The 16,249-nt window shown below is 37.8% G+C and overlaps 1 protein-coding gene across 1 annotated transcript; it reads right to left on the bottom strand.

Annotated features, from left to right (window-relative positions):
• Positions 1-89: 89 nt before the first annotated feature.
• Positions 90-1,086, bottom strand: LOC116646566 (olfactory receptor 52R1). The gene has a single exon (XM_032427403.1). It carries the CDS (start codon positions 1,075-1,077, stop codon positions 133-135), a length of 945 nt encoding a protein of 314 aa, XP_032283294.1. The 5' UTR covers positions 1,078-1,086; the 3' UTR covers positions 90-132.
• Positions 1,087-16,249: the final 15,163 nt, after the last annotated feature.

Raw genomic sequence — 16,249 nt, 5'->3', positions numbered from 1 at the left:
TTTCCAAAATTGTTCTTTTGTTCTGGAGGGTTGCTAACCTCTGGGCCTTTTGTTCACAGATAACTTTGTTCTGATATGTGCATTCCGGATCAGTGGGGTGATGGGGTTGGTTGTGATGCCGTGACCCTTGGCTCAGGGATCTTTTCCACAACATCCTTGAATAACCCTGTCCCTGATCTGCTTGGTCCTAACTCCATAGATGATGGGATTGAGCATGGGAGGTACCAGTAGATAGAGATTAGCGAACATGATATGTACCACTCGGGGCACATGATGTCCAAAGCGGTGGGTGAGGAAAGTAAAGAGGGCTGGGATATAAAAAGCCAAGATGACACAGATATGGGAAGCACATGTGCCAAAAGCCTTGAGCTGGGCTTCATCAGAGGGCAACCCCAGAACAGTTCTCAAAATCATCGCATAGGATATACTGATGACAATCATATCAAAGCCAACCACAGAGAAGGCCGCAAAGAGCCCATATGCACGATTGACTCTAGTGTCTGCACACACCAGCTTTAGCACAGCCATGTGCTCACAGTAGGACTGTGGAATGACGTGGTTGGGGCAGAAGGGCATCCTGGAGACCATGAAGCAGAAGGGACTCACCCACAGCAATCCTCTCATCATCACGGCTGCCCCCAGTTTACCCACCACAGCTGGGGTCAGGATAGTAGAGTGGTGGAGTGGGAAGCAGATAGCCACATAACGGTCCAAGGCCATAGCCATGAGCAACCCAGACTCCACAGAAGAAAAGGCATGGATGAAGAACACCTGGATGAGGCAGGCATGGTATTCAATCTCATGAGCATGGAACCAGAGTATAGCCAGCATTTTAGGTTGCGTGGAAGAGGAGAGGGCCAGGTCAGTGATAGCTAGCATTGCTAGAAAGAGGTACATGGGCTCATGTAGTGTGTGGTCAGTTCGGACTATATGAAGGACAATGATATTGCCAACTATAGCCACAAGATACATGGCACAGAGAGGAAGGGCAATCCAAAATTGGTAATTCTCAAGTCCTGGGATCCCAAGTAGGATGAAGAACGCAGGATGCAAAGAGCTGTTCCCTGAGGCCAGCATCACTGGATGGTTAATTTGTTCTCCATCGTGAAGGTAGTTTACTCTCTGTAGGTGATAATAATCAAATAAGTAATTATTATTATTTTTAGTATTTTGATAGGTTCAACTGAATAATAGAGTAATTGGGTTTAATGGTAAACTGGAAGAATTTCAAATGTTTTAATGAAAAATTTTTGCAGCATAAAATGATGCTACTCTTCATTCCTCATTCATATTTCTGTCATTCAAAATGGGATCAAAACATACTAGCTGCAAGTGTGATTTTTGCCGAAGAATCAATATTTTCCTTGCAGGTAGAATCTGCTAAGGGAAAACTATCCTGTCAAATAATGTCAGTAATAGTCATTCTTCAGAACTAACTGACTCGTTTAACCTTTCCCATCGGTTCTTTTTTTTTAATTTTTTTTTTATTTTAAGATTTTATTTATTTATTTGAGACAGAATGAGAGAGAGAGAGTCCCATCGGTTCTTTTCAAGCTTCTGTTTAAGCCACTTAGGCAACTTTTCAGGGTAGAACCCAGGTTGGAAAACACTTTGGCTTAAAGGCTCATAGCAAGTATGTAGTGATGTTGAGTTAGCTTTTACTCTAGGAGTTACCAGGGGAATTTTGGCTAGAGGATAACTGACTGACGATTGTACACCTGTAATTAAACCTATTATCTTTAGTGTGTGTCCTCCTAGATTAGAGGCCAGCAAACATTTTCTTAAAAGGTCAGATCACACATATTTTTGGCTTTGTGTGCTATGCAGTCTCTGTTGCGACTAGTCAGGTTAGCCGCTGTAGCATGAGGGCAGCCAGTCAGTACAGAAGTGTGTGAGTGTGGCTACATTCCAATACAATTTTATTTATAAAAACAGCCTGCAAGCTAGATTTGGCCTGCAAGTTATAGTTTTCTAATTCCTGTCCTGATGATAAATTTTCATGAGGTGAGCACTGCACGGTGCACCATCCTAGCACTGTTCATGCTTGGCACAGAATAGGGGTTTAGTAAACAATTGCTGGAGCAAATAACAAAGAAATGTCATTGTTCAGTGGCAATGGACTTTTTAACTGATTAGCCATATCTTAAAATCCTTGGAGAAGCCTTTTAAACACTACTTTTGCACCATGGCTACAAGAAAGTTATGCATAATTCTCATACTAGAGTCTGCTCTGCTGGCCAGTGAAAGACATGAATGCCCTCCTCTGCCTATACTTGCTTTACGTGGTCGAACTTGTCTGATCCCTCTGGTGCCTAACACCTACCTAGGAGTCCATGACACAAAAGCTTACCTGGTTCTTACTTTTCAGTCTTTCATCTCAGTTGACCTGAGCTTTTGAATCTCCTCCATAACAGAAACACACAGACAAGAAGAGTATCTTTTCAAATCTCCCATAACAAATCACCTGTTGGAACTAACAAATGTTTCATTCAGACAGACCTAATGGTTCCTAAAAAGGCTTTCTTCAAGATCCCAAATAGACCTAACCTCTTTCTGGTTTTCCCTAGCTTTATAACATTATGAGAGTAATGGGGCTCAGACTTTATAAATCTTGCTCTACATTGCAAACTTTACTATCCTACCTTGATAATAGCTATAGGTTTGCTCAAAACAAATACTCCTATCCAAGGTATGGTGAAAATTCAGACACACACATTATCTGGGGTCGAGGACTCTAGTTTTATCCTCTGTTGCCTGGCTTGTTCTTCCAGTTATATGTGCTGTTTGAACCAGAGTCTTCCTCTCTCCCTCCCTTCTGCCTCCTGTATGTCACCCTCCATTTGTCAGGACTTGGTCACTGAGGCTCATGGGCACCTGGAAAGCATACTTAGACCATCTTCATTCTTGTACTGGGCACTGGTGAAGATGCCTGCTAAACCTACAATTTCTCAAAGTGCATAATAATCTCTTTAATGAATTGTGGACGACATTGCCATTTTTGTAAATATAGCACCATAAACGTTTACATTTTATTGTTTTTAACTCTCACAAAGTTTCTGCCCATGAGCCTTCATGGGGAACTCACCTGTTCTCCATACTCCTTTTGGAGTGGTGACTCTTCTCAGGTCTCTTCTTCCCTCACTTATGTACTCAGCCTGTGTAGAGTGAAGGCTCCAAGTCATGTGGAGTGGACAGGGAGTTAACCAATCTTAGATCATTTTTGTGAAGTGTGTGAGATTTGAAATCCTATTTCTGAGGGAGGCACAGGTTATCAACTTACTGCTGGGTGGAGAGATGGATATGTGCATTCCCTCAAGAGTAGGAAAAGAAGAGCAATATAATTTCCCTTCTTGCCCAACATTCCTTCTCCCTTTTCCTGCTTTTACATATTTCCCTGTCCCTGCACCCCCATGGGCTAGACCTCTTGTGAGCCTTATGCATACTGAAAGAAGAAATTAAGTCATCTTTTTCAATGTTATAGCTAGGGTGATCACACACTGAACTTCAGAGTCAATTTTTCTGTTCTCCAAAGTTCAATCTAACTTGTGAGAACTTGGCATAGCTCTTGGTTCAGGAAATACTGTTACAAGAATGACGTTCTCAGGATTTCTGGGTGGCTCAGTTGTTAAGCGTCTGCCTTCTGCTCAGGTCATGATCCCAGAGTCCTGGGATCAGGTCCAGCACTAGGCTCCCTGCTCAGTGGGAAGCCTGCTTCTCCCTCTGCCAGATGCTCCTTCTGCTTGTGCTCTGGCTCTCTTTCTCTCTGACAAATGAATAAATAAAATCTTAAAAAAAAAAAAGAATGATGTTCTCACATTAATGGAGCTCAGCTTTCATCTATGAGTGTGGGTTTGAATTCCGTGCTGGTACCGTCTGTTAGCCTTCAATTACTGCACTCATTATGTGGAGTTATTTATGTCCATCAATTTAACCATATTGCTCAGGCCTGAAGGGGTAAAGGATAAAATGGGCTGTGATCTTGCTAAGGAATAGTTTCAAGGACATTTAGATCACTTTCTCACTTTGGGGTATCTAAAACCAAGGCATAGAACAATAATGCTAGAACAGGGTAGGGTTCAAATCCAGCATCCTTCATGGAGGGATTGTGTGTGGAGGCAGCCTTCCTACTTTTCTAGAATTCCCTGGAGGACATGATGTGAGCAGCGAATCTTTTCCCCATCTCAGAAGGAAATCCATCGGTCAGGGATCTCTGGACCTGGAGGGCCAGTGGGTCAGGCCATTGTGCAGTCTATTGCCTCGTCTTCCAGCTTCTTGGAGCCTCTGTGAGTCCTACCGTTCTCTGGGAAGGGCAGAGATGACTGTGGCACAGGGAAACCACTCACCTTGAGCTCTGCTTCATCTCTAACCATGAGCAGCTCTAACTGGCTCCTGTGATTCAGCTTTTAGCAGAGACTAGATTAGGACCTATTTAAAGACCTGTTCAAGTCTGGCCTTTCCCTTCCCCAAGCATTAATTCTCTCCCTCCTGATAGGCCCCCCGTCTCCATCTCTGGTTTCCTCTGAGACTAGAGACTAAAGCTTGAAGCATTAACCCCTAAGTTGCCTCTCTGCTCTGCATACACAAATGCAAAGGCTGGGGGATTGAGTGCATGGGCAAGAATGAGTGTTGTTGAGAATACACAATTGTGAGCTTATCTGTATGCATGTATTTTTTGTTAGTCCAGAGTATGTATATTTGCAGTTGAAAAGAAATTTTATACAATGTGAAGGTGTGTTGATATGTTTGTTGATGTGTGTATTTGAGAGATGTGTTAATAGACATGTGTGTAAGGATTGGATTTGAATGTGAATGGTATGTTTGTATAACGTGTGTTTGTGCAGGTGTAAATAACAATTTCATTAAGTATACGTATTTATTGGGATAACTTGGCTCTCTGAGTACCACGGCACTGCATACCCATATATTGTGAAAGCATATGCTGAGCTCCAAAGCTGATAGTGTGAAATTATACATCAAAATGTGTGGGTTTGAAGAGGTGTTGACAATCTCTTGGTGCTTTTGTATGTACCTAGGTAGCTCTGGTTCTGAAGCCCTCCCACTTCTTATCAGGAGAGGCAGGAGGACTTCCAGATGGAGGTCTTGCCATAGTTCTTTTTGAAATTTGGTGAAGCTGGAAGTCCCTCCTCACTCAGCCTGAACAGTTAAGCTTATGCAGAGCTTCCTCTCACTCCCCATGTAGGGCCTTGCTGGTTTTCTCTTCCTTCTTTTTTCTCAGCATTCCCTGATGTATGATATGTCAAATGAAGATTTGAGAAAAAAAAGTATTTAAAAACAGAAAGTAAGGATTTATTTGTAGAGTTCAGACTTCAGAAGCTATGCCTCACAAAATCCACAACCCAACATACATTTATAGGGAAACAAATCACACAAAAGGTTTACAGTAATCTGTTTATGGTGAATTGCCATTATCATGTTCACAAAGGCCAGGATTTATTTTAAGATATAACCATAACAAAAATCTGGGATAAAACTGTTTTTGTTAGGGAGTCCAGGTTTACAGGAAAGATTCAAGGTTTTATTATTTTGGGGATCGGGCTGATATTGTAATTTTGGATTTATCTCTGGTTGCAATTTCTTTTTCTTTATCTGCTTCTTTTAGCTCTGGTAAGTGAAATATTTGGTATTAGGAAAGTAGAAAAAAGTGCCAGGCTTTCCTCTTCTCCGTCTTCTTCCTCTTTCTCCTCCTTCTCCCCCTTCCCCTCTTGCCCCCATCTTCCCCTTCTTTCCTACTTCCCCCTCGCCTTCCTCTTCTTTCTTGTCCTCCCCCTTCACCACCTCCTCTTCCTCCTAGTTATCATCATAGTTGTCTTCTTCTTCTTCTTTTCTCCTTCTCCTTCTCCTCCTCCTCCTTCTCCTCCTCCTCCTTCTCCCTCTCCCTCTCCTCCTTTTTCTCCTTCTTCTTTACTGGAGGAAGTTTTTTCCCCAAATGAAATCTGACATCTAGGGATAGGACCTGAGTTTCCTCATCTCTTGCATCTTCCACAGTCCCAAATGCCATGGTGGCTCCAAGCAGACATGGCATCCAAGGTCTTGTGGAAGTTACTTGTTAGGCCAACCACACTGTTTTTCAAGTTTAGGTGGGCATGGCTTGCTGAAATGAGTGTGCACTAGGCAGATCAGTCCTTTCCTGATTTACCCTCCTAAAGTTCTTCTCATTGTTTGTGTCTTTCAAAAGCAGGATGCATTGAGGACTTGGGCACCTGGCTCACAGCCCTGCTCTAAACCTCAGTCTCTAGTAGAACATTCAAAGATTTGTGAGCTGTACTGAGGAGCTGGTTAAGGTTGGTTACCATAGACTTCTAGCCACACCAGTGTTCTATATAGATAAATGTTTTTATGATATATCCCACATTACTGACCACGTGTACCTGCATGTACATAGGGAGGCTAAAGAATATTGTTTGTGAGACTTGTGCTGTGTAAATAACCTTAGGAAGAAGGTTGTTTAAAATCTATTATTGGGCCTCTAGGTCAGCACTGGCCCTTCTGTTCTGGATGCCAAGAACTTCAAATCTTGTCTCAAGCCCCCAACTGCTCCAGGCTGTGTTGGGTACCCGGAATGGAATCCAGGAGGGGAGGCAAACACATGGAGCCCAGGCTCCTTGAAATATAGAAATGTGATAACATGGAAATGCAGCTCGCTCCAAACTGCATGTAGGCGAACAGATGTTTAATTTCAAACACTCTTATTTGTTCTACAAATATGGCCCTTATGGGGATAGTCATTTGGAAATGTCACCTGAGGGGAGGACCCTCCACCCAGTCCTCTTAATCAGGACTGCAGCCTGGCTGTTTCCATGGGGCTTCCCCAGCTGATGAGGTTGGGTGTTTTAAGTACCCAATTTGATGTAACTTTGCCTTATTCTCATTTATTGCCTACATTCATTACTTTCATCTATGTGTAGCTTCCTTTCCTCTTCTGTTTCTATTAGGTTTCTACAATAATAATAAAATTTTCTTTCCTTTTTGAAACTGAAATATGGCTGTTGTGAATCTCTTGTGCAGAACAACCATCTGTAAGTTACATTTTATAGGATTGTGAGGGGAGAGACAGAGAAAATGTTTGGAAAGGAAGTTTTGATGAAAGAAGACATTGTTGAGGATATTGACATGAGAATCCTGGGACACTTCAGTGTAACTATGTTGAAAGCTCATCCACATTCATAGCTTCATAGCTCCTATATCCTCTATTTTGTTGACCTTTATCTCCATTGTAGATACTCAGTCAATCATGACAGGAACTTGTCACAACTCAGAGCTACTCAATCTCTGAATTCCTGAGCATCTCACTCTAACTATACCATCTTATCTTTCTAGTTTTTTTTTTTTTTTAACTCATTCCATGTTTTATACATCATCAATTCCTTCAAACCCTATATATATATATTTTTTTCCAATCCTTTCAGCCCTCTTTTCTTTTACAGTTCTTGTCTATGAAACCTAGTCCTCATAGTTCATCATTTCAACCATACTCATATGAATAACCTTAACAACTATGTATCCATCTCAGCTACTACTCCCATTGTCATTGTCTCTTGCTACCCCTGTACCACTGAGCAACCTCTAGAAGCAGTAACATAAATGATCAGATTGGAGCCATTGCAAGTTCATGGTGACTGACTTTACCTGAGCTTTCAAAACAGCCCAAACTATTTTCACATTTCTCTCCCTTTCATTGTGCTGAGACACGGTGTTAGGAAACTATAGTAACTGACCTCCCTAAGTACGTTGTTCAGACTCTGTCCCCTAATTATAGTGAAAATCTTTTTTTTACTTTCTGCATCTCTTCAGGAAGCAGAACTTCCCACCATGATGTTGAAGAGGAAAGCTCCTTCTATTTGACTTTAGAAGGTGTAACACCAGATGGCTTTTTCCTGCCTCATTTCTTACTCACCTGAACAAGGTACTCTCACTGCCAGTCACGCCACCATACAGGGTTCATTATCACATTCAAATAAGGAAATCAAATCTGGGTAAAGGGGAAATAATTAGGTCTATGCTCTACTTCTTCAAACTTCAGGGAGAACCTTGCTGATGTCAACATTGTAGTGAAGGTCCTACACAGAACAAAAAGACAAGACAATGCATGTGCGCTGATTGGATATTTGTTCGGAGTTGAATTTTGTTCCCCCCCAAATTCATATGTTGAAGTTCTAACCCCCAGTACCTCAGAATATGACCTTATTTGGAAATAGGGTCATTAAAGATGTAGTTAGTTAAGATGTAGTCATAGTGTAGTAGGGTGGGCCCTACTCCAGTATGACTGGTGTCCATATAAAAAGGGCAAATTTGGACACAGGGACATATAAACAGAGATTGAATGCCACAAGGACATGAAAGCAGAGATCTAGATAATGTGTCTACAAGCCAAAGTTCCAGCAAACCACCAGAAGGCAGGAGAGCGGCCTTGAACAGATTCACCTTCATAGTCAACATAAGAAACCAACCTGGCTGATACTTTAATCTTGGCCTTCTAAGCTCCAGAACTATGACACAATACATTTCTGTTGTTTAAGCTATTTGGTTTGTGGTACTTTGTTATGGCAGCCTTAGTAACCTAATACAACAATAAATATCTTTTCATCCATTATCTTAATTATTCATCTATAAATAAGTGTATTCCACATGAGCCAGTGGATTATTAAATGTAATTTTAATTAAATTGTTTATGTAATTGTTAAATATAGTTTAATTCATCTATTTGTTTACGTAATTAAATTGTTATCTATCTAGGCGGGGATCCTATAGTGTCTTGCATATCTTAGGGGTGGTCTTGTATTTACGCAAGGATAGATCAATACATTATTGAAGAAATGATAAAGAAAGCAGAAATGGCTCCAAACACAGTTAATTTTCAACGGAGATCAATGCAATTCAGGGACAGAAAAATGTCATGGTGCTAAACTAATTGTATAAAAACAGAATGAGCCTCAACGTGAAAAATCTTTATTGAAGTTGTAATATTAGCCTAAATTTGAAAGCTAAAAGTATAAAGATTCTAAAGGAAAAAAATAGAATAATATTTCATGAACTTGAGGAAAGCAAAGATTTCTTAGTCTACAAAAAGCGTAGCTATAAAAGAAGAAAATCGAAGATTGAACTTCATTGAAGTAAAAAACATCAATTTCAAAATATAGCATTATAAATTTGAAAAGGCAAGTCAGAGATGGAGAAAACATTCACAATGCATATAACTGAAAAATAAAGTCCCACAGTCAATTAATGGAAAGACAAGTAACTCATTAAAATTTTAAGCAAATGATTTAAATAGGCACTTCACAAAAAGCAGTAGATGAATGGCTAATACACATATGGAAAGGTGCTCAACATTATTATTCATAAGGAAATAAAAAATCAAATCAGAATGAGATACCAATGCAAACTTATTAACATAACTAAAATCAAATACTTTGGTAACAGTAAGTATTGGCAAAATTGTGAGTCAGTTGGAGCACTCAGACACTGAGTACAGCCACATCAGGAACCTTTGGCAATTTCTAATAAAGGTGAGGATTGTTTTGGCCAAGCAACTCCATTTCTAGTTCATACCACAAGTTATTTTTTTTATTTATGCACCAATAATGTCAAAGAATGTTCATAGTAGCTGTCTACATAATAGCTAAGATGTGAAAACAAATCTGTCAATTGGAGGTTAAACAAATTTGCTACATCTATCCAATTGAATACTACTGAGCAAAGAAGGAAAAAGAATGAAAAATGAAAAAAAAAGGTATATACAGAAACAATATTGTGGAATTTCAAGGTACCAAAAATAAAAAAAAGTAGAGCCTAATGCATTAGAGTAGGGAAAAGATGACCTATAAAAAAAGGCAAGAAAGTTCAGTTTTGGTTTACAGAGGCCTAGTTGTGAATGGGTGAGATTTGTTTGTTTCTACATGCAAAGTTGTATTCTAATGGTTTAAAAGCTACTGAATTACTGATTGTATAGAACAACCCAATGAAATAGGTATCAACATTTTACAGGTAGAGAAACCAAGGCACTGCGGAGTTAAGTTTTTACAGTGTGGGCATATAGAACCAAAATTTTAACTCAGTTTTGTTCAGTATATTAAATTACCTTAAAAATGTTCAGAGAAAATTATAACAGCCTAACAATTCTATATATAGCCAATCCATCAATAAAATGTAAAAGCAAAAAATAATTTTTTTAGACAGGCAGGAACAAAGAAAATTTATCATTTTCTGCATCCTTTTTTTTCTTGTTTAAAGATTTTATTTATTTGAGAGAGTGAGAGAGAGATAGAGAGAGAGCAGCAGAGAGAGAGGGAGAAGCAGACTCCCCATCGAGCAAGGAGCCTAATTCAGAACTCGATCCCAGGACCCTGGGATCGTGACCTGAGCAAAAAGGCAGAGGCTTAACCGACTGAGCCACCCAGGCGCCCCTGCATCCTTTTTCTTTTTCTTTTCTTTTTCTTTTTTCCTTCTTTTTTCTGAGTAAAACCAGAGTATATACTTCAGCAAAATAAAATAAATATCCATTGCCAACCAGGTACAAGTGGAAATTATTCAGGGGTGCCATGTAAAGTAATCCCAGGAAAGCAGCACTCTAATATGCTTTAAAAAAGTGCAAAATGGGAGGGGGAGACAAACCATGAGAGACTATGGACTCTGAGAAACAAACTGAGGGTTCTAGAGGGGAGGGGGGTGGGAGGATGGGTTAGCCTGGTGATGGGTATTAAAGAGGGCACGTACTGAATGGAGCACTGGGTGTTATATGCAAAAAATGAATCATGGAACACTACATCAAAAACTAATGATGTAATGTATGGTGATCAACATAATGTAATAAAAAAATGCAGAATGTATTAAAGCCTTGCAAGATGGAAGATGATTTGAATTTCAGAGAAACAGAAAGTTGTCATAGAAAACCATGGTCCAGTGTGAATTAAATGGAAATTTGACATAATTATGGGCAATTGAATCAGTGGAAAAGGAAAGAATTAATTTTATGTTGATGAATATGTGTTATTGATATAAGATGCTATGCCATTCTTTTTTAGTCACACCATATATTTTAGATTCTGTGTTGAATAATGTGTATTTCATATTTCAATCAAAATTTATTTGTTTTAAGGTTCAAACAACTGAAATGTGAATAGGTAATATTTAATCATAGCTCTAAGACTGTATGTAAATTTATATATCTTATCCAGGCAAATATTATGCTGTAGGTGACTGAATTTGGTAATGGAGAAGGGAGAGAAGGAGGAGGTATGAGAGTATTTCTTGCCTGCAGCCTACATGGCAATAAATAGGATCTAAAGGTAATGATTATGCTAAGTGAAATAAGTCAAGCAGAGAAAGACAATTATCATATGGTTTCACTCATATGTGGAACATAAGGAATAGCTCAGAAGACCATAGGGGAAGGGAGGGAAAACTGAATGGGAAGAAATCAGAGAGGGAGACAAACCATGAGAGACTCTGGACTCCGGGAAACAAACTTAAGGTAACAGAATGGAGGGGGGTAGGGGTAACTGGGTGATGGGCATTAAGGAGGGCACATGCTGTGATGAACACTGGGTGTTATACGCAGCTAATGAATTGTTGAACTCTACATCAAAAACTAATGATGTACTGTACTATAGGTTGGCTAATTGAACATAATAATAAAAAATAAAATAAAGGTAATGGGGAAAAAGAATGTTTATGTTTATTGAAAAATATTATAAATTTTTAAATAATTAAAATTTAAGTAATTAAATATTAAAAATAATTTTAAAAATAATTAAAAGAGAGATGGTAAACATATTATTTAGACCTGCTTCAGTCTAGTGTGATGAGCCTCCAAGGAAAGCCTAGTCCTCACACCTAGAATTATGCTGCTCATCTGATTATATTATCTCTAAACCCCAAGGGTCTCTTGGCAGCAGGGCTGGGTTACATGCTGAGCTCCTTATAGAAGCCCAGGTCCAAGAGCTATCCACATGCATACATGGCTGGGCAGTGAGTGGGAAGGGCAACTCTCCCTCTGCTGGGAGCGAGGTAAGATGCCAGGAGCAGAAAGAGCAGACCAGGGAGAGGGACTATTGAGAGCTAATCTGGAGGGCCAGGAAAGGATGGAGCAGTGGGAGACATGGAGTAGGGCAGGTACTGAGAAGCCCAGGACTGCAAATCAGAGGTAGAAGGGTACAGATAATGGGAAGAGGGGTGCAGAGTGGCAGGCGCAAGCTAAATGTTGTGGAAATGAAGTGAGATATCAACAACAAGTTTGCAAACAAATATTTATTCCCAGGAGAAAAACACTCAGTTATGTCAAGGAAATGGAGTGAATAGTTGTGATTCTGTGTGGCCCAAATTTGACATTTATTGTAAATTTTATTGTTTCAATCAGCTTTTAAATTTGACTGATTTCCATATCTCCATTTTCTAGAAAATAAGCTTTTTGAGTTATTTTACTTAGCATCAGCTCCACCTTTTTACAGGATCCTGGTAATCTGAGCTTTCTAATAGCTGTCTTCACAGAAGCCATTTATATTTAGAAAGAAGTACTTCAAATACATCTTGGTATTTGACCAATCATCACAGACAAACTAGAAAGAGGCAGATCAGGGATATTTTTAAGGTTCAAGGTTTACAGATGAGGCATCTTAAATGGGAATGGGTTACCAGGGTTTTACCTCCCATCAATGCAGGAGGAAGGACACCTAACTTCATCTTTATTATGCTATTGGACCAGAAATAATACATCCCAATGTCCACCATGTCCTTCATGACCAAAACCTCTGGACACAGAAATCTACTTAGTGTTATGTTTCCTATTCCCAACTCCCTCACCATTGATCAAACCACAGACTGTCATCAAACAAACAACAGATACACGATCTAGTTTGAAGTGCATGCAGCAGCATTCTTTGGTCTTGTCCTTCTAATGCATGTATGATATGATGTACTTTTTATTTTGTTCACAGGCATCTTTTGCAATCAATAGCATTTAAATTTGATGCAGTGTTTTGTATCAATATTTTACTTAATAGCTTTAATTTCATCTTAAATATAAGGCCTTCACTAAAAAAGTCCTAAATGCATTTTCTCTTATTTATTCTAATATTATTGTAAGGGCTTTGTTTTACCTTGAAATTCTTAATCCAAATGCAGAAATCTGTATAAAATAAGGATATTTTAATATTTTTATAAATTGTTAGCCAATTGACCAAACATCATTTATCACATATCAGTTCTTTTTTCTAGTGTTATAAGATGCCATTGTCATCATATTCTTTATCCTCATTCACACATTTTTTTGAAATGCAATTTTTTTCTGGGGATATATATTTTTAAACTTTTGACATTATATTTTGTTATTATGATAACTTTATATTACATTTTGATATATCAAAGAACAAGTCCCTCCCTTCATCATTTTCAAATTATACTGAATATATTTGCACATTTATTGTACCTAATACATTTTAGGATCCATCTGTCACTACCCATTAAAAACTCTTTTGTGTTATTGATTGATAATGCTTTAATTTATGAGAATATTCATGGGAGAATTCATATCTTTTCACTATGGAATATTTTTATATTTAAGAAAGAAATAAAAGACTTTTTTTATGTTCTTCAATAAATTTTTAGAGACTTATTCTCTCCCTGCCAAACACAGACATTGTGTTATACCAATACAGTTTATAGTTTTATGGCTATTATAAATAAATACTTATTTTTTAAAAATTTCTTCAGTGATTAATTCTTATGAACAGGAAAAGGTATTAATTTGTGATATTGATCTCTGTGGTCAATTTCGTTAACTCTATTTTAAGAGTTTGCAGTCTGTTCTTTTAGATTTCTAAGGTAAAGAATCAATTAAAACCTAAATAAAGACTTTGAAAAATTTTCTTTTCAAAAGTAACACTCTCCTTTCATTTACTTGTTTTTTCTTATTTACTAAGACTTTTTCATAGAATGTTGAATAGTAGTTGTGATAGTAGGTATCTTTATCTTTTACTGACTTCAATAGAAATGTTTTTAATAGGTCGCCAGTAAATATGTTTGCTCCAAATTCTAGAAGATGTCTTTCATTCAGGAACTCATTTCCTTCCTAAATATTAAGAATTTTATCTTGAATTGCCATTGAATTTTCTGATTTTTTTCTCATCCCTTGATCAGGTTTTTTCTCCATTAATCTTTTTGTATAGCCATACCATTAATAGATTTCTTAAGGTGAATAATTCTTTCATTCATAAGACAAAGTCCACTGTTTCAAAGTGCATATTCTTTAAAAGCACAGTTACATCTGACTTACTAAAAAGTTATTTATAATATTTGCATGTGTCATTCTAAGTAATTAGATAACTAGCTTTCCATCTGTTTATATGCTCGAGAATAGGGCTTTTCAACCTCAGCCCTGTTCACATCCTGGGCTGGATAGTTCTTTGTTGTCTTGTGTATTTTAAGATGTAAGCATCCCTGGCATCAATCCACTAGATGCCAGTGGCACTCCCTCCCCAGTTGTGACAACCAAAACTGTCTCCAGGCATTGTCTCCTTGCTGGGGAAGCAAAATTCCCTCTTTTCCACTCTACTAGAATTTGTGAAAGATAGAAATACTTTTTTTTTCCTTCAAATTTGGTTGTGGGAGTTTTCCCCGTCATTGACATTTCCTCTGCTGGTTTTGATTTCTTGAACTAGTTTGGTGATTGATGTTTTTCTATAAAGTTGTCCATTTTGTATCTGTTGCCAAATATATGGTTATACTTATGCATACTATACCATTATATTTAAAGTTTTGTTTCTCAATACTTTTGTTTTCTTTTTCATTTCTCATGCAGTTAATCACACTTTTTCTAAAATTTTCTTGACCACTCTTGAAAAAAGTTCACATATTTTCTCTTTAAGTAATCAACTTTGGTTTTATTGTTAACTCATTGATTTGTGCTCTTAACCTTTGTTAATTGCTTCTTCTCACATTTATTTAAATATTTTCCTAGCATCTTATATTGAGAAAAAATAATTTATATCCTTGTTTTCCTAATAAATGTATATTCTTCAGACTACACATGCACTCCAGTGTCTTGCTGTACAGATTTTCATATGTGGTTTTCCCATTTTTATTCAGTTTAAAGAATTTTCTCATTTTTATTTTTCTGGCATAGAGAAGATGCTTAATAAATGGATGTTGTTATTGCTTTGGAGCCCTTGTCATCTTATATTTATAATACATTATTATTTGTAGGTTAATTAATAGACTAGGTTATACAGTTTGAAGATCTGAAAGAGATTATTTTGTGCTTAAATAAAGAAGAGGTGGAAGAAGAAAGTCATTAAAGTTTAAGTAGGAGGGACTTGGTGATTGATTGGGAAAGATATGTGTACAGGACAATTCCCAGAGTTCTGACTTAGAGAATTGGTTAATTTTTATGAAAATTATAAGCTTTATTCAGAATATATAGGAGTAAGAACAATTATAGGGCAAAATGATCAATTTGGTTTTGAAATATTGAATTTGATTTACTCATGAGAAATACGTGTGGCAACGTTCAGAAGGAAGTTCTAATCTTAAAGAACCTGGAAACCACAGCTACCTTCAGATATCTGTTTGAAATTTTTCATTAAATAGGTGCAAGATGAAACTGTGAAAATGGGCGAGATAATTATTTAAATGAATTGAGAATGGGCAAAGGGCAGGTGCCTGAAGGATTCCAAAGTTAAGGTTCTTTGGGTGCAGGGTGGGAAGCCAGAGAGAGAAATTGCTGAGTGGTGGGAGACAAGTAAAAGAGACTAGTGCCAATACATGAGGAGAGAGAATTTCCAGAAAGAAAGTATCCTCAGCATAATACGTAAGTGTTGGATAAATGAGAGGATCACAAAAATGAGTCAACCGAATCTGGCAATTATAATGGCAATGTTTGCATTTCTAGCTCTCTTTCTTTCTTCCTTCCTTCCTTTCCTCCCTTCCTCCCTCCCTCTCCTCACTCTCTCTCAATTTCTCCCTCCCTCCCTCCATCCCTTCCTTCCTCTTTCTTTCTTTCTTTCTTTCTTTCTTTCTTTCTTTCTTTCTTTCTTTCTTTCTTTCTTTCTTTCTTTTTCTTTCTTTCTTTCTTTCTTTCTCTTTCTTTCTTTCTTTCTTTTTCCTTCCTTCCTTCTTTCCTTCCTTCCTTCTTTCTTTCTCTTTCTTTCTTTCTTTCTTTCTTTCTTTCTTTCTTTCTTTCTTTCTTTCTTCCTTCCTTCCTTCCTTCCTTCCTTCCTTCCTTCCTTCCTTCCTT

Source organism: Phoca vitulina, unplaced genomic scaffold, assembly GCF_004348235.1.
Source record: "Phoca vitulina isolate PV1807 unplaced genomic scaffold, GSC_HSeal_1.0 scaffold36, whole genome shotgun sequence".
Lineage (NCBI taxonomy): Eukaryota > Metazoa > Chordata > Mammalia > Carnivora > Phocidae > Phoca > Phoca vitulina.
Note: the sequence above shows the minus strand (reverse complement) of the source record. Positions and strands in the feature narration are given on the sequence as shown.